Below are 23,553 nucleotides of genomic sequence, written 5' to 3' on the forward strand. Positions count from 1 at the left end.
GTTGGTGGGAATGTAAATTGATACAGCCACTATGGAGAACAGTATGGAGGTTCCTTAAAAAACCAAAAATAGAACTACATATGACCGAGCAATCCCACTACTGGGCATATACCCTGAGAAAACCATAATGCAAAAAGAGTCATGTATCACAATGTTCATTGCAGCTCTATTTACAGTAGCCAGGACATGGAAGTAACCTAAGTGTCTATCGACAGATGAATGGATAAAGAAGATGTGGCACATATATACAATGGAATATTACTCAGCCATAAAAAGAAACGAAATTGAATTTTTTGTAGTGAGGTGGATGGACCTAGAGTCCATCATACAGAGTGAAGTAAGTCAGAAAGAGAAAAACTAATACCATATGCTAACACATATATATGGAATCTAAAAAAAAAAAAGGTTCTGAAGAACCTAGGGACAGGACAGGAATAAAGACGCAGACGTAGTGAATGGACTTGAGGACACAGGGAGGGGGAAGGGTAAGCTAGGACGAAGTGAGAGAGTGGTATGGACATATATACACTACCAAATGTAAAATAGATAGCTAGTGGGAAGCAGCTGCATAGCACGGGGAAATCAGCTCAGTGCTTTGTGTCCACCTAGAAGGATGGGATAGGGAGGGTGGGAAGGAGACACAAGAGGGAGAAGATATGGTGATATATGTATATGTATAGCTGATTCACTTTGTTATACAGCAGAAACTAACACACAACTGTAAAGTAATTATACTCCAATAAAGATGTTAAAAAATTTTTTTAATTAAAATAAATAAATAAGTAAGCAGAACTCTAGGGAGCCACCAGATTCTGTTGGGAAGGCTACAGTGTGAATGACAGCCTTCTGAGAATAAAGATTCCTCCCTCTGCGAAAACTGATGGAAACATCCTGGGTGAGGGGCAGGGAGGGAGCATGAACTCCTGGCAAGTAAGGACAACAACCATGATTACATTTTGGATATTTTAACAGAAAATATAATAATGCTTTTAATAAAGATTGAAATTCGTTTCATCCCAAGCACTAACTAATTAACTACCTTGGAACATAATCCCCCCTTTTTTAAAATCAGAAAATAGTCAATACATTTACTAGAATAAGAATTACTTATTCAGGAAATACCTTAGTTTGGAATGCTTACTCCCAAAACTAAGTGAAACTTGGCTCTCTCTCTGAGGATATTGCTTCTTTGCAGTCCTCTCACAATAGCAAGGAGTTCCTGATGACCTCCTCCCACTCTGTTGTTTCCAGGATTTCTTCCTGTCCTCTTCCTCGGAGGCTCATACCACATTCTCTTGTCTTCATCATTTTCATTTCTGACTCTCAGACATCTGCTCCTCACTGAAGACCTTTGCATCTCATTCCATCCTCTCTATCCCAGTCCTGCAATGCCTGGATAACATCCAAGTAAACAACCCAGCCCAAGGCCCCTGCTTCCTAATCCCTTCACCTCTGGAAAACTTGACCTCCTCTCTGCTTCAACTATCTGCTTCCGTGGACTTGACAAATCCAGTAATGACCACAGACCTTCCTATCACCTGGAACTTTTCTACCTGTGAAATTTTTGTTTCAAATATCAAATTCTTTACTAAAACTTCCCGTCCTGCCATTTCTCTTACTCCGTTTATCCTATCGTCTGTTCCTCAGAGTCAGTTCTTTGCCCTTTCTACCCTATAGGTTGCCTCCTACCTCTTTCTTTTTCTACCTAGCATAGATTCCAGGGTTCATTACTTCACCTACCCTTCTGACAATATCGGTGAATTCTTGATGTCATTCTCTTGTAACCTCCATCCAAAACAAAACCCCAAACCTAGATCACACACAGGCAACTTAGACTAGCTGAGGGGGTAAAATGAACAACTTTGCAGATTGGTACTGCTACAATTCTATGGTCTCCTGCTCTAACCAGATCTCAGTGTTACCCAGCAAACTTTTTTTTCCCCAGTCCTCTCCTTCTCCCATCCTTGACAAAGCTGTTTCAAACTTTCTGCCATCTCCTTAAACTTCCAACACCTCCAACTCTCCCCCAAAAGAACTCCCTCAACCTTCTATACCAAAATTACACATTTACCTGAATCAACCTGCATCCTTTTCTTCCCTGCCTTCTGTTAAAAAAGAGTCAAAGGGCTTCCCTGGTGGCGCAGTGGTTGAGAGTCTGCCTGCCAATGTGGGGGACGCGGGTTCGTGCCCCGGTCCAGGAGGATCCCACATGCCGCGGAGCAGCTGGGCCCGTGGGCCATGGCCGCTGGGCCTGCGCGTCCGGAGCCTGTGCTCCACAACGGGAGAGGCCACAGCAGTGAGAGGCCCGCGTACCGCAAGAAAAAAAAAAAAAAAAAATAGAGTCAAAGTGGCCCTCTTCCCTTGCTATAGACACCAGCCCTTCTTGCCTTCTTGGGAATCCTGCTCCATCATCAGTTCCTCCCTTTTCAGGTAACTTTGACCTGTCTCTCTCCACTGATTTTACTCAATTCCCCCTCCCCACCTCATTTAACCATGCTCAAACATCTCATATTTTTAAAATCCTCCATTATTTACTTCAAAATAAGACTGCCTGAGTTGATAATAATTGAAGCTACATTTTAGGTACATAGGAGTTCATTATATTATTCCAACTACTTTTTTATATGTTTACACTTTCCAGTACAGAAAGTTTTCTTTTTAAACCTCCTTTGATTTGGATTTTTCTCAGCTCCCCATCCCATTTTCTCTTGATAAAACGTATTCATCCTTCAGGTCACCACACTTTTAAAAGCAAGGAATTATTCGGTTTTCCTGTATTCTTCTAATCCAATGAGTAAATGTAAAACCATCAAAATTACTCACTGCAGTCTAAAAACTCAACCTGCAGCACAGAAAAATCTGTCCATCTCTCATGAAAATAATGCAAATAACTGGGTCTCAACAAATTTCTAAATTTTAAAAATGAATGGACAAAATTAATATTAATAACATGGATTGGGAAAGATGAAAATATAGTGTTCCTTATGCAAAACTTATCTTGCTATAGTAGATGTATGTGAAACATTCTGTTTTTTCAGTCCTCCCGATGTATTGACAAAAATTTGGATCTTACCAAAGGAAGAAAAAATTAAGAGAAGGAACTTTTGAAATACCTATGATATTGACTCTTCCTGGTGCTCGAACATAAAACTTGGGAACGGATCCAAATTTAGAATTAAACATCTCTTTTAGCTTCAGCAATCTGAAAACAAGAGTAGAATATTTCAGAATATCCAGATAATAGAAAAACTCATAAGATACACACACACACACACACACATACACATTTCATATACCTACCACCATTATCTTTAAAAATGATAAAAGCAAACTCTTTTACTGACATACTTCCTTGAAAATCTCAGGATGGAACAATACTGTAACCCGTTAAGTGACACAAGAGTATAGCTAAGCACACAGAAGAGTAAAAAATTTAATACTGATGTACACAACAGAAAAAACATTCTTTGCTTCAACAGAATTAACTTTCTGGATAATTTCTCAATGATATTCAGAGAAGAATCTCTTTCTACTAAAAAATAATAGCATGGAGTAGTGTATCAGTTTCCTAGAGCTGCCATAATAAAGTATCACAAACTGGGTAACTTAAATCAACAGAAATTTATTGTCTCTGAGTTGCAGAGGCAAAATCAGAGTGTTGGCAGGACCATGCACCTCTGAAACCTAAAGGGGAAAATCCTTCCTTGCCTCTTTTTAGTTTCTGATGGTGACCATCAATCCTTGGCATTCTTTGGCTTGCTGCTGTATCACTCCAATCTCTGCCTATGTCATCACATGGAATTCTCTCTGTCTCTATCTGTGACTCTGTTTTTCCTTCTTGTAAGGACATCAAGCTTATTGGATTAGGGCCCACCTTGATTCAGTATGACTTCATCTTAACTTGATTACATATGTAAAGATGCTAGTTCAAATAATATTACATTGTGAGGTTCCAGGTGGACATGAATTAGGAGGGATGCTATTCAATCCAGTACAGTCAAATGAAAACTAGACTGGATATCAGGAGACTACAGTTCTAATTCCAATGGGGGTTCTAATTCAATGCCAAAGTTTGGCAAATCATTTTCCCTTGGACCCTCTTCTGCAAAAGTAGAGCATTTGAACAAGATATTCCTCATAGGTCCCTTCCATGTCAAAAATGCTTATATTTAATAATTTTACGCTGTTAAATCATCTCAAGTCACTTCCATGAATACCCCCCACTGTTTGTAGTCCCACAATATATTGTATCTGAGTAATAACACCAAGACAGTAAATATTTATTAGACCTACTATATTCAAGACATTCACTAATTAAATGATTGATCTTAAAGATTAGTTACAAGAAACATAAAATCACACCAAAAAAATTTAAGAAAAAAGGAAATTTATTATAATGATAGAAAGATACATTGAATATTCTTGGAAGTTATTCAGGATGACCTCCTAGGACTGTGATGCGTGGGGCTGTGTTCCCGCCCTGTTTGTCGTCTCACCTGAGGTGTCCCCGCACTGGAGTCTACAGACTTTTGGGTGGGGCTAATGGTGGCTTCCGGGAGGGCTCACGCCAGTGAGTACTCCCCAGAATTGCTGTTGCCAGTGTCCTTGTCCCCACCGTGAGCTTCAGCCACCCCCCTGACTCTGAAGGAGACCCTCCAACACTAGCAGGTAGGTCTGGCCCAGTCTCTTATGGGGTCACTGCTTTGTTCCCCTGGGTCCTGGTGCACACAAGACCTTGTGTGTGCTCTCCTAGAGTGAAGTTTCTGTTTCCCTCAGTCCTGTGGAGTTCCTGTGATCAAACCCTTCTGGCCTTCAAAGCCAGATTCTCTGGGGGCTTCTTCTCCCATTGCTGGAACCCCACACTGGGAAGCCTGATGTGGGGCTCAGAACTTTCACTCCTGTGGGAGAATTGCTGTGGTATAATTATTTCCCAGTTTGTGGGTCACCCACCCAGCAGGTATGGGATTAGATTTTATTGCACTTGTGCCCCTTCTATCAACTCGTTATGGCTTCTTCTTCGTCTTTGGATGTAGGGTATCTTTTTTGGTAGGTTCCACTATTTTTTTTTCAGTGGTTGTTCAGCAGTTAGTTGTGATTTTGGTGTTCTTGTAAAAAGGGGTGAGCTCGCATCCTTCTACTCTGTTACCTTGAGCTCTCCAGGAAGCCAGAGCTGATGTTATAGTGGAATTTTCTTTATCAGCATTCTACATCCAGCCAGATGCTAACATCTTGTATTTGTCATACAAACATGAAGAGTCTTAATTGGCAGGGTAGCTCCACTCCAGATGGTCATTCAAGGATCCAGATTTCTTCCTTCTCATTGCTTCACTATTTTAGACTGTTGTCCATTTCTGCATGCTCAAAATTGGATTGTAGGCATGTCCATGCTCTAGGTCGGATGAACCATTCTTTTCTTTTTTCCTCAGTGGCTGCCTCTCCCGCTCGACACACCAGTGCAGCAGTCATGCTCTGTCCCCCAAAACTCTATTTAAATTGTGTGTTTGGCTCTCTCTTTCTTGTCTCATTCTTTCATCCCTCCAAAAACACCATCACCATTTCCCTCTGCTCAATGCTCTTCACATTCCAGTTGCCTCTGTGAACCTCTGAGTTTTTGCTCTTCCATCCCTTCAGTTTTCATGACACTGTGGCCTCAAGTCTAGAAGATTCAACAGCTTCAATGTCCTATAATTTCTGATTAAGTCTCTGTGTCCCTAATTCAAATTCTCAAAAAGATAATCTGGTTGGCAGCATATAGGTCCTGTATCCATCCTGGTCCAATTACTTTTGGCCAAAAAGGAAAAGCTATTTGATATAAACAAGGTCACTTGCTTTAGTTACACATATGATCACCTGGGTCCACTCCTTCAGCAGAGGTTGTGGATGACAACAGAAGATGTGGAGAGGGAGATAATAATGGATATCTCTAGCACATCATTCAAGATAGATTTACTGGACTCCCAAGTAGATGTGGATAATGATAGCTGCCTAAATCTGATTTTCCCCATATATCCTCCAAAACAATTTAGAACAAGAAAGAATAAGCGATATTTTTATTTCTTTATTATAACTAGACAACTGTACCTTTGTTATAAGTAGAAGAGAATGCATAAACTTTAAATGAAAGAAAGAGGCAAAACATTGCGAGCCACTGGAAAAAGAAACTGAGTGAAAAGAGCAAACTAAGATTAATCTAAAACCACCACTAGAAAGAAAAAGTACATCCATTTAAAAATGAGAGGTGTAGAAGAAGAAAAGATGAAAATAAACTCATTGATTGCTACATAGGCAATCAAAAACTTAAAAGATACCATTAAGAATGACAAAGCGACAAATTTTTTAAAGTTATGACACAGGCATATGAAAAAGTATTATTAAACTCCTAGAAAAAAAGTGCCCCAGGGAGACTGTGACCTGTGTAGTCAGGTAGACCTGGGCTCAAACCCATTCTCGACCATGTGATGAAATTCCTTAACCTCATTCACCTTTATATGGGGTGGAAATATGAATTGAGTTATTTGGAAGATTAAATAAGGTATTGTAGGAAGAGTGTCTAGCCTAGGGCTGGCATGAAGTACTTGTTCAGTAAATGGCAGTTATTATAAGCTTCTGACTCCTTGGTTCAGTACTGTTTCTACTCTGCAGCATATGAATAAGAATCCACTAGAAGCAATGAAAGATGGTAGGTAATTAAATGTTTAGTTTACATCAGGACATTAGAGCACTAGGGTGATTTTTATGATGATATTGATAAATCTTGTTGCTCTCTGCCTTGTATCTTCCATTTTATTGAGAGGGTTGAAACAACTTAGGTTATTTGTCCATCAGATTCTAGATAGAATTATTTAAAAGGTTCATGTTTTTATATGAGAAAAATAAACTGACAAAGCAGATAGTAAAAGGTGAAGTAAGAAAAGTCCCCTGCTTTTTCAGGGCATTAAAAAGATATATAAATACAAAAGTAACCAACAGAACAAAAATATCAATCTTCCTAACTACCAAAGAAATTTCAAAAACAGATAGATAAACCAGTAAATAAACACAGAAACTACATTATAACACCAAATTATAAAATAGAATGACTAAGTTGAAATCATATATATCAGTCACATCAATAAAAGAAAGTGTAAGGAAAGACTCAAAAAGACAAAAGTAGAAAGTAATGATATGGGGAGTAGAAAAACAGTAGACCTGGTTAACAAATTAAACCCTGGGTTTTTAGGGGAAAAATTAACAAAATAGACAAGGCACTAGCTAATGAATTAAGAAAATGGGGCTGATAAAGCATAAATAAACAAAATAAGAAATAACAAGGATGAGATAACATTAAACAAAAGAAATTTTAAAAGTCATGAGACTATTTTGTAGACCTCTATCCAAATAAATTTAAACTGTAATAAAGAAACTGACTCCATTTTTTGATGTTTACTTACAGCTTTTGAGCTTCAACTCTTCCTCTTTCCCCTTCTGCCTCATATCAAGCAAGTGGATAAAAAAGCCCAGGTGCTCTCTCTTTTGTCACCAACCAAACCACAGCACACCAGTTCCATCTCATAACCACTACAAAAACCTCAAGCTAGTCTCCTTTCCTTGCTCTCTCAAGCCATTTTTGGCCAGCTTGGGTGGCCTGCTCTGCCCTCCCCAGAAAGCCTCATTATGTGAGTAATAAACTTTTCATACCCTCTTGTTCATGTGGTATTATCAGTCTCAACATCCAAACCAAATTTTGGGGTGGGAATCCATCCTGTTTCTGTGGTATGGCCACAACAGAAATCCTAAAGAAATGGATAATTTCCTAAGGCAATACAATTTATAAAAACAGATCCATTTCCAAAGAAGAAATAAAGTCATCAAAGAACCACCTCACATATATGCATTAAGCTCAGATGTTTTACAAGAGAGTTCTGCCCAAGCATGAACATCAGATAGCCCATATACTCCATGAGTTGTTCCGGAGCACTGAAAAATAAAGAAGGGCTTCCCTGGTGGCGCAGTGGTTGAGAGTCCACCTGCCGATGCAGGGGACATGGGTTCGTGCCCCGGTCCGGGAAGATCCCACATGCCACAGAGCGGCTGGGCCCGTGAGCCATGCTGCTGGGCCTGCGCGTCCAGAGCCTGTGCTCTGCAACGGGAGATGCCACTACAGTGAGAGGCCCACGTACCGCAAAAAAATAAATAAATAAATAAAATAAATAAAATAAAAATAAAATAAAATAAAATAATAAAATAAAGTGGTCTAATTCTTCTTATGAAGCAAGTGTAACATTGATACCTAAACCAGATAAAGATAGTCCAAGAAAATACGACTACAGACTAATGTCACTCTTGAATATTAATACAAAAGTACTTAATAAAATATTAGTAAACATAAGGCAGCACCATATTAAGAAAATAATTCATATCAAGTGGCATTAACTCCAGGAATGAAAAGTTGAAAATATTAAGATGATCCATTAAAATAATATATCATAATAAATCTAAGGAGAAAAAAATTATAGGACTACTTCCATAGGTGTTAAAAAGCTCCCAATAAAATTTATTCCCAAAGATGTTTATCTTAACATGATTACATATATCTCAGTCTTAAATCCAAAGCTAATTAATGAGGAAATTCTAGAGACATTTCCACTAAGATCAAAAACAAGACAAAAAGTTCTACTATCTCCACATCTAATCCACACAATACTGGAGGTATCAGCCAATGCAATTAGACAAGAGAAATCAAGAATCAAAAAAGAAGTAAAACTATCTCTACTTGGAGATAATATAGTAGGACGCCAAGAGAGTCCCAGAGAATCAATTATAAAACCAACTTAGGGACTTCCCTGGTGGCACAGTAGTTAAGAATCCGCCTGCCAATGCAGGGGACATGGGTTCAATCCCTGGTCCAGGAAGATCCCACATGCCATGGAGCAACTAAGCTGGTGTGCCACAACTACTGAGCCTGCGTTCTAGAGACTGTGAGCTACAACTACTGAGCCCACGTGCCACAACTACTGAAGCCCGCGTGCCTAGAGCCCGTGCTCTGTAACAAGAGAAGCCACCACGATAAGCAGCCCACGCACCGCAATGTAGGGTAGCCCCCGCTCACCACAACTAGAGAAAGCCGTGCGCAGCAACAAAGACCCAACATGGCCAAAAATCAAATAAATACATAAATAAATTTTTTAAAAAATAAAAATAAAAGATAGCTCATCCATGATACTGCTGGGAATTGATTTTCACGTTATTTAAAATAAATAAATAAAACCAACTTAAATAATAAAGAATTCACAAATATAGCAGGATATAAAATGAATACTCAAACATGAATACCCTTCATGTGCAAAAACAAGACCAATTAGGGCTATAATGGTAGAGCAAACTTTGTTCATAGCAACAAGAAAAGACTAAATATTTAGGAATAAATTTAACAAGAAATGTGCAAAATTTATTTAAGTAAAGCTTTAAACACTCTTGAAAGACATAGAATAGAGTCAAAGAAATGGAAAGACATCCCTTGTTCTTGGATAAGATGACCCAACATCATAAGGATAGTTAATCCCAAGTTAATTTATAAATTTAATGCAACCCCCCCAAAAAAATACCAACAAGGTTTTCTTATAGAGGTAGACAAGTTGATACAAAAAATCATGTGGAAAACAAATATGCAGGAATAGTGGGGAAAACATTAAAAAAGAACAACTGTGAGGACAGAGTAACCCTACCAAACATTAAAACATACTATAAAGCCTCTGTAATGACAACAGTGAGGTACCAGCACATATATAGACAAGCAGACTTCAGTAGAATAAAAGGTTCAGAAATAGATACAAGTACATACAGAAACTTAGTGTATGAGGAAAGTGGCATCTCAAATCACAACGCAAAGATTAACTTTTTAATAAACAGTGGTAGTACAACTGCTTAAATTTTTGGGAAAGATAAAATTAGGACTCTCTCTTACACAAGAATAAACTCCAAATGGATCAGGCACTAGAAGAAAACAAATGAATTTCAGTATAACTCAACATAGGGGAGAGGTTTTCTAACTATGACTCAAAATTCTGAGGCAATTTTTTTAACTTGACAAATTTGACTATATAAAGATTTTTTAAAACATTTACATGACAGAAAATGTTATAATCAAAGTCAAAAGAAAACTAGCAAACTAAGAGAAAATATTTACAACATGTTACAGATATATTCTTTATATTTAAAAAAAAACTCTGAAACCGTAACACTCTTAGAACAGAACACAGGCAGAACATTCTTTGACATAAATTGTAGCAATATTGTTTTGAATCTGTCTCCTAAGGCAAAAGAAATAAAAGCAAAAATAAACAAACGGAACCTAATTAAACTTCAATGCTTTGGCACAGCAAAAGAAACCATCAATAAAATGAAAAGATAACCTACTTTCATAGCAGCATTATTTACAATAGCCAAGATATGGGAGCAACCTAAGGGTCCATCAACTGATGAATATGATGGATAAAGATGATGTGATATATATATATACCTATATATACATACACACAAACATACATACACACACAACAGACTACTCAGCCAGAAAAAGAACGGAAATCTGCCATTTGCAACCATGTGGATAAACCTAGAGAATATTACGCTTAGTGAAATAAGTCAGAGAAAGACAAATATTTTCACTTACATGTGGAATCTAAAAAGTAAAACAAACGAATATATATAACAAAACAGAAACAGACTCACAGATATAGAGAACAAATGATTGGTTACCAGTGGGGAAAGGGGAGGGCAAGAGCTATGGGATTAAGAGATACAGACCACTAAGTATAAAATAGATAAGCAACAAGGATATATTGCACAGCACAGGGAAATATAGCCATTATCTTGTAGTAACTTTAAATGGAATATAATCTATAAAAATATTGAATCACTATGTTGTACACCTGAAACTCATATAGTATTGTAAATCAACTATACTTCAACTTAAAAAACTCAAAAACTGAGTGAAAAATAACCAAAAACCAGATAGAAAAATGTGCAAGAGATATGAACAGAAAATCCATACTAAGAGTAGTTCATAAATGGACCTTAAACACATGAAATTAGAGAAATGCAAATTAAAACTACACCAAGATACTATAAGAATTGTGAAAATTAAAAAGTAACAACACATTCTGTTGGTGAGGTTCTGTGGAAACAGGCACTTTTCTACATTGGGTTGGGAATGCAAATCGGTACAACACATTTGGAGGGGAATTGGGCAATATCTAAGAAAAATATATTGGCACTAATTTTTTTTTATAAATGTATTTTATTTATTTATTTTTGGCTGTGTTGGGTCTTCGTTGCTGTGCACGGGCTTTCTCTAGTTGTGGTGAGCGGGGGTTACTCTTCATTGCTGTGTGTGGGCTTCTCTCATTGCAGAGCATGGGCTCTAGGCTCACAGGCTTCAGTAGCTGTGGTGCGCAGTCTCAGTAGTTGTGGCTCGCAGGCTCGGTAGCTGTGGTGCACGGGCTTAGTTGCTCTGCAGCATGTGGGATCTTCCCGGACTAGGGCTCGAACCCATGTCCCCTGCATTGGCAGGCGGATTCTGAACCACTGCACCACTTGGGAAGCCCCCATTGGCACTAATTTTTACCCAACAATCCTATGTCTAAGAATTTACCCTGAAGGTATTCTCCAGCAATATGAAAATACATATTCATGAGATTATTCATTGCAGAATTGTTTGCAATTGCAAAACACTAGAAACAACCTAAACACTCTTACATAGGAGAATGCTTAAATAAGGTATGGACTATTTACAAAATGAAGTAATATGAAACTATTAGAAAAGAATATAGTTTCTAGAAATTTTTCTCAAGTGATTTCCAGAAATATTTTGTTATAAGAAATATGCAGGGCTTTCCTGGTGGCGCAGTGGTTGAGAGTCTGCCTGCTGATGTAGGGGACATGGGTTCATGCCCCAGTCCAGGAAGATCCCACATGCTGCGGAGCGGCTGGGCCCATGAGCCATGGCCGCTGAGCCTGCGCGTCCGGAGCCTGTGCTCCGCAATGGGAGAGGCCACAGCAGTGAGAGGGCCGCGTACCGCAAAAAAAAAAAAAAAGAAAAGAAAAAGAAATATGCAAAGTGAAACGTTGAGATGGCCTAGAAGCATTAACATCCCAGTAGCAATGAGCATCCCTAGTGCTCAGATCTTGGTTTCAAAAGAAATCAGAAGTCTTTGCAGAAATAATGCCAGAGCTGGAGCAGAGAGGGTTTAATACAATCCTGGAACATACTGCTGTGCCAGAAAGTAAAGAAGTGCTCAAACAATGACAGTAACATGTCAGAAGGACACAGGAGCCCACAAAGTAAGCTCCCACTGCCCACTGAGGGATTAAAATTCCTCCTCCCCCATCGATTTTGACAGGACAGAGAAACAGAAAAAAGAAACATAAAACATCGTGGAAATAATCCCCTTAACAAGGCCCAGAAAATATTATGAGTTAGTTAGTTCTGTAAGACCTTAAAAACAATGATCTTTTTTTTTTTCATAAATGGTTCTAACAAAAGAAACTGTGGAAAGCCTTCCCATCTCATTTTGGGAATAGTATAAGCCAGATGCTAACACATAACAAGAATAGCTCCCAAGGGCTTCCCTGGTGGCACAGTGGTTAAGAATCCACCTGCCAGTGCAGGGGACACAGGTTCAAGCCCTGGTCTGGAAGATCCCACATGCCGCAGAGCAACTAAGCACATGTGCCACAACTACTGAGCCTGTGCTCTAGAGCCCACGAGCCACAACTACTGAGCCCACATGCCGCAACTACTAAAGCCCACATGCTGGAGCCCATGCTCTGCAACGAGAAGCCACTACAATAAGAAGCCTGCGCACTGCAACGAAGAGTAGTCTGCATTCACTGCAACTAGAGAAAGCCCACGTGCAGCAGTGAAGACCCAACACAGCCAAAAATAAGTAAATAAATAAAAATAAATAAATTTTTAAAAATAGCCCCCAAAAGCAAACTATAGGCTACTTTCACTTGTGAAAATAGGTACAAAAACTCTAAATAAAATATTGGTAAATTTAATCCAACATACATTATTTTATAATATATGTGACCAAAGCTTATTCCAGGAACATAAAGAGAGTACCAGGAAATATGTTGATTAAATGCACTATTCTAACAGAATAAAAGGGAAAACTCTATAACTCCATGATCCTCTCAAAATATGCATATATATGTGTATATATATATTAAACAGCCATTCCTGATTTTTTAATAAAATTTTAAATTAAAAAAAAAGCTCTTAACATGCTAGAAGAAAATGTCCTTAATTTAATAAAGGATACTTGCCAGAAATAACAAACACCATATTTGATGACAAAAATATTAGAAGTTTTCCCATTAATATCAGAATCAAGACAAGGGTGCTATCATTCAACACTGTAACATACTACATAAAATATAAACTGTCTATACAACAAAAAACATCATAAAGTCAAAGGAAAATTGCTAAACTGGGAATAATGTATATAATATACATAAAACAACAAATGAGTTTATCCAAAAATATATACACTCATACAAAAAATACATACATAAAGAGTTCCTAAAAACTAACAAGAAATAAACAATCTAATAATATTTTTTTTTCAGGGCCATTTGGCAGCAACTATTAAAATTTTATTTTTATTTTTTAAAACTATCAAAATTTTAAATGTGCATTATCCTTGACATAGATTCCATTTTCATGAACAAGCTTAAAGAAACATAAAAAATGTTCAAGGATAAATGTATAAAGATTTTTACTGCAGTATTGTTTGTGAGTGAAAAATTGGCAACTTAAATGTACACTCTAATAACTGAGTGGTTAAATAATGATATTCATACTATTAAATACTCTCAGACCTTAAAAAGTGAAATATATCTGTATGGAGTGATATACCAGAATCTCTAAGAAATATTATTAAGTGAAAAAAAGTAAATTACAGAAAACCAAATATGATTCCACTTATATGAATATAATACAACTTTTATAAAAAAATGTTAACAATGGGACTTCCCTAGTGGCTCAGTGATTAAGACTCTGTGCTCCCAATGCAGGCGGCACAGGTTCCATCCCTGGTCGGGGAACTAAGAACCCACACACAAAAAAATGTTAACAATGATATTATAAAGATACAATGACACCAAAAGAATACAATGGTATTGGGCTTCCCTCGTGGCGCAGTGGTTGAGAGTCCGCCTGCCGATGCAAGGGACATGGGTTCGTGCCCCGGTCCGGGAAGATCCCACATGCCACGGAGCGGCTGGGCCCATGAACCATGGCCGCTGAGCCTGCGCGTTTGGAGCCTGTGCTCCACAATGGGAGAGGCCACAACAGCGAGAGGCCCACGTACCGCAAAAGAAAAAAATAAAAAGAAAGAATACAATGATATTACAAGGATACAAAACAAAACAAGCTTCTAAGAAGGGAAGTGAGAACTGGCAGCCCAGGATAAGAATCAGATTATGAGAAAAAGAACTGTGCAATTCTCAGGCTTTACTGAATACACTTTTAAATAATCCAAATCTTTCATATTAAGAATGTGTTTATACAACACCATTAGTCATAGAGCCAAAAGGTGGAAATGACCCAAATGCCCATCAATTGATGAATGGATAAACAAAATGTAGTATATCAATACAGTGGAATATTATTCAACCATAAAAAGGAATGAATACTGATAACATGTTACAACATGGATGAACCTTGAAAACATTATATTAAGTGAAAGAAGACAGTCACAAAAAAAATACATTATATGATTCCATTTATTTGAAATGTCCAGAATAAGCAAATCTACAGAGACCAAAAGTACATTAGCAGTTGTTTAGGGCTTTCGGGGGATTGGGGAGGTGATAGCTTAAGGGATGCTGGGTTCTTTGATGCGGAGGGGGGAGGGGTGGTGATGAAAATGTTCTAACTTTGATTATGGTGATGGTTGCACAATCCTGTGAATACACCAAAAAACATTTAATTGTAAAATCTAAACAAGTAAACTGTATGGTATGTGAATTACATATTAATAAAGCTGTAACCAAAAAAATAATAATAATCCAACAGTTAAAAACTTAATCCCAAAGAGAAGGAACAGAATGCAAAGAAATTTAGAACAGTGGTTCTAAATGCAAAGAAATGCTAAGAATGCTAAGAATGCAAAGAAAGAACAGTGGAATCTGAAGTAGTCTTACAGTACAGGGTGCAAGACTGGGATGCAGAAAAAAAATTAGAGTTTCTATTTCTAGTTGATTTTTTTAAATGAATGAAAAAGAAATTGTTTACTAAATAAAATATATAACGTGGTTGACTAGTCCCTTTACTCAGAGGGTCATGTGTTCTGTGGAGCTGAAGAGGCACTGCCAACTAAAAATTGGCACTTGCCATCTACCTCTACAAGGATTAAATCACAAGCTGCTGTGACTGCTGACCTTCAACACATCCTGAAAGGAGTTCAGGGTAGAAATCAGGAATGAGGCACTCTGTGCTCTGGTAAAAACCAGCAGAACAGGCCTTCAGATAGTTAGATATCATCAGGAGAAGATTTTAAGAGCCCAATTCTTGCATCTCCTCATATCTAGAAAAGCACTAAAATCCTTCATGGTGACATCTGCTCCTTGTGACTATCAGCAACCTTCTGCAAAAATGTGTGCTTGACTGCATATGTCCCCCTTCACCAAAATCACATATATACAGATATTCCCCCCTACCTCTTCAGAGCAGTTTCTCAGAGCTATCTGAAATGCTGCTTCCCAGGCTATAGTCCTCATTTTGCCTCAAATAAAACTTTTTTTTAATATTATGTTTTTTTAAATTATTTATTTAGTTATTATTTGTTTGGCTGCATTGTTTTGCTGCACGTGGGCTTTCTCTAGTTGCGGCGAGTGGGGGTTACTCTTTGTTGTGGTGCGCGGGCTTCTCATTGCGGTGGCTTCTCGTTGTGCAGCACAAGCTCTAGGTGTGCAGGCTTCAGTAGTTGCAGCCTGTGGGCTCAGTAGTTGCAGCACGTGGGCCCTACAGCACATGGGCTTCGGTAGTTGCAGCACATCGGCTCAGTAGTTGTGGCTCGCAGACTCTAGAGCTCAGGCTCAGTAGTCATGGCACACGGGCTTAGTTGCTCTGCAGCATGTGGGATCTTCCTGGACCAGGGATTGAACCTGTGTCCCCTGCATTGGCAGGCAGATTCTTAACCATTGAGCCACCAGGGAAGTCCCCCAAATAAAACTTAACAACTCTCTTGTGTATTTTTTTCAGTCAACAGCATCCTGCAGAAAGAGCAGGGGTTCCAAAAAAGACAGTCTGATCTTGGGGCCCTCATGCATTTTTTTCCCCTTTCAGCATATTGCAGCATCTGACAAGTAAGGTGGGTTTATAGATATACTATCTAGATTTAACTGAACTCACCCCTGATAAAATGAATAAGTGGCTGAAACATTGCTTGAAGTTAATAACTGTATTAAGTGAAAAAAAAAAAGGAAATGGCAAAGTGCACACTTACCTGACTATTATATGAGCTCTTCTGTAGCTAGCACAGAACACTAAACATTAACAATAAATATCTGTTGCAGGAATAAATATTGTAAAGGTAAGAAACAACTTTAAGGAAATTAAGTAAACAATTCTTCACTTTTAGTATATGTTGCCATAATCCCCCTTCTCACAGGGTAACTACAGAAATATTGAGTATTAAGACTAAAATGGCATAAAATGGAAACAGAAGAATATATGACATTCATGAGTAGTCTAAGGCCGTGTTGGTCTCCATAATAAAAAATTACATTTCTTTCTGGTAACTAAAGACCCACTGTTTGCTGGCTCAAGGGTGAAAAAGCATTCGCAAGTTTCAGTAAGCTGTAATATTGTCGACTGTCATGTGACAGTCATAAACCAGGAAGTAGGAAGAACTTTAGGACAATTTTAGAGAAAAAAGTTAACAGGGAAAAAAACTTAGAAACAGCAAAGGGGGAGCAAAGCCAACCTTAGAAAAGCTATAGGGCTAATACACAGCAGGTGGAGGCTTCATTCTATGAGATTTCTGTCCTATGTCATAAAGAAGTACTTCCACGAAGTATTTGCAAGATGCCCTCAAATGAAAATATCCTCCACTTGCTATCACTTAAGCTGTTAGTTATTCCGTAGCTAGCTACTGGCAGCAGATTAATTCCCTACGTGACAAGGCATAGATTACATGATTTGTTTAAAAGGATGCAGAGACCAAAGGGGTTTTTTGTTTGGGGGGGTCGTTTTTTGTTTGTTTTTGTTTTGGTGTATTTGATTGTTTTCAATGAATATTTTAGAAAGGGGACTTTAAAAAGCACTATCGGCTAGCAGGCAAAACAAAGAAGAGATTCAAAGTTAATTTGGGTTTTGCTGCTAAAGCCCAGCAGAGTGTCCCACCCTTCTGCAAGAAAAAGGTAAAAGAAGGATCTGCATGGATGAAGCAAGACACACAAGGTTGAACAGTGCTTGCGGCGCGGTCTTCTTGCAAGTCCAGCCAAGTGGCCTTATAATATCCCAAAGATTCTTTCTGCTCCCGGGGGCAAAAAGCTGCGCCTCAGTGAAGGGCCAAAAGGCCTGACACCATCTACATCTATCCAACCCAAGGGATCCCAAAGCGCGGCATCTCCTCTCCCCCACCTGGGATGTTCTGCCACCTGGACTCGACGCACGGCAGGGCCCTCCGTAGCCATAGTTCGCTCATCTTTCTTTATCTCTGCAGTTTCAACCGGCGAAGCAAGGCTTCCGAGGTAATCACGAGACATCTGGAGCAGGAGCCCTTTCTTCCGGGCGACGCCGGCACTTACTCCGCGGAAATCCTGCCTCTTCGCTGAGGTGGCTGCTTCCAGTCGGCCCCGCCCGTGGCTCCTCCTCCCTGGGCTCTGAGGCTCGGAGCCTTCCCAGCCTCTGTCAGGTACTGCCACCGTGCTGCTCTGAGCCCCCGGGGACCCGGGGCGCGCAGGAGCCCCTGATCCGAGCAAAGCCGAGGTTTTCTTTCTGCGCCCTGGGCTCTGGGCACGTCTGAGCACAGAATTACAACCTGGCACCTCAGTTTGCCTTTTTTTCCTTCTTTTTTTTAAAAATTAAGTTAGGGGTCTTTTTTTTTTTCTTTAATGACCAGCAGCAACTCCCCCCAATCACAGTAAAATATTTAGTTATTGCTTCTTAAATGGATTATTTCAAAAATCAGGCAATATAAAATTGATGCGGCGCTTGATTTAAACATATTTGCATTTATTTCCATAATAGAGGAATTGGTGGGCCTTCCTAGAACATACGTAATAGTGAAAAGAAGAAAATACATGTCTATCAAACTGCAAGATACTCTTAGCATCCAGTTCAACACCTTGATTTTTCAGCTGCCTAGAGAAATCCCAGATACCCTATCTCAAGAAGCACACCACCTCCACCCACCTCATCACTCTACCATATTACTGTTGTCTTTCCTTCATTGTTCTCACAAGTTCTGCATATTTATTTTATGTATTTATTGTCTGTCTCACCACTTCCACCATCACTACCACTAGAAGGTAAGCAATTTGAGAGTAGGAACTGTGTATCCCCAGCACCTAGAACAGTACTTGGCACACTGGTTCTTAATCAATAGGTAAGATGAGCTGAATGAATGACTGAAAGGTAAAATGACTCGCCTAAGGTCACACTGTTAATTGGTAGCAAAACTTGAATTAAATTTCAGGTCTATTAACTCTCTAGTGTACTTTGTACCTCAGAATGCTGAGACTAAACCCAAGTGAAGCCAGCTACCAATACACCTATCCCAAGGTTTCCTAGTTGAGGAAATTTAGGCCAACATGCCCAAAACACTAAGGGTACAGGCATACCCCAGAGACATTCAACAAGTTGCCACTGCAGAACTTCTATATGTGTATGCTGGGGAAGGGGAAAGGGGAAATGATGGCTAAAGTGTGAATTGACAGTAGCAAAGGTAAGCTAAAAGGGTTGCAGCCCCTTGGCACATCCCTGAGTTATCACTGTAAATGAAACAACATGGAAGCAACGTTACTCTGGTCTCAGGGCTACTTTCTCACTATTATTTCAGTCCCTCCTTATCACTTTCAAATGAAGCGATTATATCTCCTCTTTTTGAACCCCAATAGATCCCAGTAGGATGCTTATTGTGGTTTACTCTTGAGTAAGAGGAGACATCATTGTCACTTCTGTAAATAGGTTTGAATGTGGAGAGAACTTAAGTGAGAAAATATGTAAAACTTTTAGGAACATCAGTAAATATGGAAAAGGAAAGATCATTTTTTATTCAGATATATTTCTAACATACCTTTTATGGTCATTGAAAAATAATTAAATTTTGAAGCTCTGGAAGTGCTGTTTTGTTTTTTTTTTTAATCATCCCAAACAAGCTCATTTCACACAGTTTGCTTGTTCCCGAGGCTTGCAGGATCTTAGTTCCCTGACCAGGAATTGAACCCAGGCCCATCAGTGAAAGCACCGAGTCCTAACCACGGGACCGCCAGGGAATTCCTTTCCGGCGCTTTCAGTGCCGGGGGCCTAGGTTTAGGGTTCAATCCCTGGTTGGGGAACTAAGATCCTGCAAGCTGTGCAGCACAGCGAAAATAAATAAATAAAGTAATTAATTAACAAACTAATTAATTAATTAATTTAAAAAGAAAGAAAGAAAACAGTGACTATGAACACTCTGGTTCATAAAAGAATATTTTCTATTAAATGTGTATTTGATGGCCTAATATTAACTTTGCTAAATGAAACCTGATAGCAAATCATTAATTTGGATCTTGTATCCATTTCTATTGCAGTCTCAGCAAAACTGATACAGACTAGAAAGCACCTTATAGAGCAACTAGTAAAACTCCCTTTTTTTTTTTTTTTTTTTTTTTTTTTTTTGTGATACGCGGGCCTCTCACTGTTGTGGCCTCTCCCATTGCGGAGCACAGGCTCCGGACGCGCAGGCTCAGTGGCCATGGCTCACAGGCCCAGCTGCTCCGCAGCATGTGGGATCCTCCCGGACCGGGGCACGAACCCGTGTCCCCCTGCATCGGCAGGTGGACTCTCAACCACTGCACCACCAGGGAAGCCCAAAACTCCCTTTTTTGAAATGATGGACTCAAAGTGAAAGAGTAAGGGCTGGAATCAAAACCCAGGTCCTAGACTCCTAGCCCAGCCTACTCTGAATGTGTGACCTCTGATGAGACCCCAGTGAAGTATGCTTAAAAAAAATTATTGAAACAATTAGTAATTTTTGTCCACAAATTAAAATGTGTACATTGTAATTTTAATAAAACACTGCTCTTAAAATAACCTATTCTCAAACTGCTAGAGAACCCAAAATAGAAACCAAAAGCTAAAATTAACATTACCTTCTTATACTATCTTCCTTATGCCAGGCTTCCTTATATGTAAGTAAGCACTTCACATATATTATTACCTCTTTAAATCTTCCCAACAACCTTATGAAGTGAAAAAGTATTGTTCTTTTGCCAATTTTAAAATACTACTTTGGTTCTTATTAGATATATCTGATAGTGAAAATGTTTAATGTCTAAATTTTACAAAATTTTTATTTTCACAAATCTTGAACCTCTCAGTTCTTTATTTTCTGCATATGGACACACTTACAATAAGGTTTAGAGTCTAAATTATAAACAAACATAGTATTTCATGATGGATTCCCTTTTTTAATATTTATTTATTTATTTGGCTGATAGATTCTTAAACAGAAACCTAATTAACAAACTTGATATTGTTTCTCCTCAACTGACATTAGTTTCTGTTCAGATAAAATATTGTAGCAAACAAAATAAAACAAACACCAAAATGAAACAAAACAAAAACCTGATCCAAAGTAAAAGTAGGAGACTTCCCTGGCAGTCAGTGGTTAAGACTCCATGCTCCCAAGGCAGGGGGCTCGGTTTCAATCTCTGATCCCTGGTTGGGGAACTAAGATCCCACATGCCGCAAGACGCGGCCTAAAAAAAAAAAACTAAAAGTGTGAGTGTTAGAGGTCCACAGACCTAGCTAACTCCTACATATGTTTATGTCTCAGCTTAAAAATCACTTCCTCCAGGAATTTTTTCCTATTCCCTGTCCCTTCCTCTACCTTCAAAACAGTCTCGGGCTTCCCTGGTGGCGCAGTGGTTAATAACCTGCCTACCAATGCAGGGGAAACGGGTTCGAGCCCTGGTCCAGGAAGATCCCACATGCCACGGAGCAACTAAGCCCGTGCGCCACAACTACTGAGCTTGCACTCTAGAGCCCTTGAGCCACAACTACTGAGCCTGTGTACCACAACTACTGAAGCCTGTGCGCCTAGAGCCCGTGCTCCGCAACAAGAGAAGCCTCCACAATGAGAAGCCTCCGCACCTCAATGAAGAGTAGCCCCTGCTTCCTGCAACTAGAGAAAGCCCACACGCAGCAATGAAGACCCAATGTGGCCAAAAATAAATAATAAAATAAAATAAATTTATTTTTTTAAAAAAACTAAGTCTCTAAGATCACAGATCATTTATCTGAAAAAAATGTTATTTCTGTGTTTAGTCTGTACAACTTCTGGAAAATACTTTCTATCTTGATTTATATATAATCAAAAAATATTGTTCACAATTGGGAGAATCTACTTCAGTAACCTATTTTGGGTATTTTCTCATTATGGTAAATAATATAATTATTTAATGTCTTATTTATAATATGCCGTATGTTCCTTATTCACCTGTATATACAATAGATACATCTCTCTAGCATATAATCTTTTAAATAAAGGCAAAAGATACACTCATGATTCAGAGAAATGTATATTTATGTAGTTAAATATAGCATGCTGATCTTTTATAAAGCAATATAAAAGGAACAGAAAGTGTGCAAAAATGGTTTAACAGAATATAGGATGCGTTGCAGAGTGAAAAATAACAACAATGCCTCTAGGCGCCTTTATTGCCCAGTCATAGCAATGATCATACCAGGACAGTTATTACTTGTGTGTTTCCTTATCTATCTGGTCAAGAGCCTTGCTACTCAAAGTGTGATCCTCAGCATCAGCATCACCTGGAGCTTATTAGAAATGCAGAATCTGGGGCCCAGGCCAACTCAATCAGAATCTACAATACAAATATGTAATTTTAAATTTCTATAACCATTTTAAAAAGAGTAAAGCTAAATGAATTTTAATAATATATTCTACCCAATATGTCCAAATATTATTTCAAAATATAATCAATATAAAAAGTTATTGATATTTTACCTTTTCATAGGAATTCTCTGAAATCCAGTGTATATTTTACACTTACAGCACATCTCAATTCCAACTAGAAAGAAGTGGATGCTGTATTAGACAGCAAAGATCTAGACCATAAGATCCTTGAAAGCAGGAACTGTTTTATTCTGGTTTTATAGACTCTGGTTCAGTGTCTAACAGGCACTCAAGGAATGTTTAATGAAGGAATACATTAATGAACTTGGATTAAAGTAGTTCAACCACTTACTAACTTTGTGACCCTGGGCAGGTCTGAAATTTTTCCTCCATAAAGGGGAGATAAAATACCTACTTCATGGAGCTGTTATGAAGATTTTAAAAACCATCCCAACCTTCCCTCCAGTCATTCTCTATTCCCTAAATCTGGTTCGTTGTCGTTATGGTGATCTGACATTACATTAATTATTTATTCATGTTTGTATCTATTATGTCTCCACCATTAGACTTTACATTCCATGTTTCATCCATTGTTCTATCAGCATTCATTCACTTAACAAATGTTTATCAGGTGCTACTATGTTCTAAGCACTATTCCAGGCACTCAGGATACAACAATAAACATAAACAAAAAGGTCCTGTTATTATGACAAATAAAAATTTAATAAAAGAACTTACTATAAAAATTGATACAAACTCTGCATATAATACACATTCCAACAAGAAAATGAAATATGATGAGCAAAAATTTAGATTAACTTGATTTTGAAATTAGAAGTTTGCATTTCAAGCTTAAAGTATATATTAGATGGGCCAAATTGCAGATAAATTGCCCCAATTTAAAACTATATGTATGGGGATTTCCTGGTGGTCCAGTGGTTAGGACCTGGTGCTTTCACTGCCGTGGTCCACTTTCAATCCCTGGTTGGGGAACTAAAATACAAACAAAAACACAGAGTGTGGTCAAGAAAAACTATATGTTGTTTTTGCTTTTCACTGTCTTGACCCAGAAACTAAATATAGTACCAAGGCTGTTCAAACTTGACAATATTTTCTACATCTTATCTTGTCATAACCATTCAGTGTTGCCCAACTCAATAAGTTATGATTATTACCTTAAGTGATTTGTTTCTTTTTTAAGAATAGGTTTGGAAGGGATCTCAGGTGACTGGCATAATTCAAGGATTTATTTTTCTAGGAAAAAACTGAGCTAGTCAAAACAACTTATAACATCTAAGCCTGTTGCTTTTTTTTTTTTTTTTTTACTTTTTTTAATTTTTTGGCCATGCCATGTGGTATGTGGGATCTTAGTTCCCCAACCAGGGATCGAACCTGTACCCCCTGCAGTGAAAGCTCAGAGTCTTAACCACTGGACCGCCAG

The 23,553-nt window shown here is 38.4% G+C and overlaps 1 protein-coding gene across 4 annotated transcripts in view; it reads right to left on the bottom strand.

Moving 5' to 3' along the window:
- The window catches only part of GALK2 (galactokinase 2), a 140,896-nt gene that overhangs the window by 112,395 nt on the left and 4,948 nt on the right, over window positions 1–23,553 (bottom strand). For 2 of the 4 annotated variants that reach the window (XM_082620105.1, XM_082620103.1), the window contains exons 1-2: window positions 17,633–17,794; window positions 3,114–3,202 (exon numbers count right to left, since the gene is read on the bottom strand). In XM_082620105.1, the coding sequence (XP_082476231.1) occupies window positions 3,114–3,202; window positions 17,633–17,757 (214 nt within the window). In that variant the 5' untranslated portion in view covers window positions 17,758–17,794. Of the gene's footprint in view, window positions 1–3,113; window positions 3,203–17,632; window positions 17,795–23,553 lie in introns of those variants that run through there. The other 2 variants (XM_082620106.1, XM_082620104.1) reach the window with 1 other exon arrangement.

This window comes from Mesoplodon mirus (assembly GCF_964341445.2).
Source record: "Mesoplodon mirus genome assembly, chromosome: 4".
NCBI classification, from domain to species: domain Eukaryota; kingdom Metazoa; phylum Chordata; class Mammalia; order Artiodactyla; family Ziphiidae; genus Mesoplodon; species Mesoplodon mirus.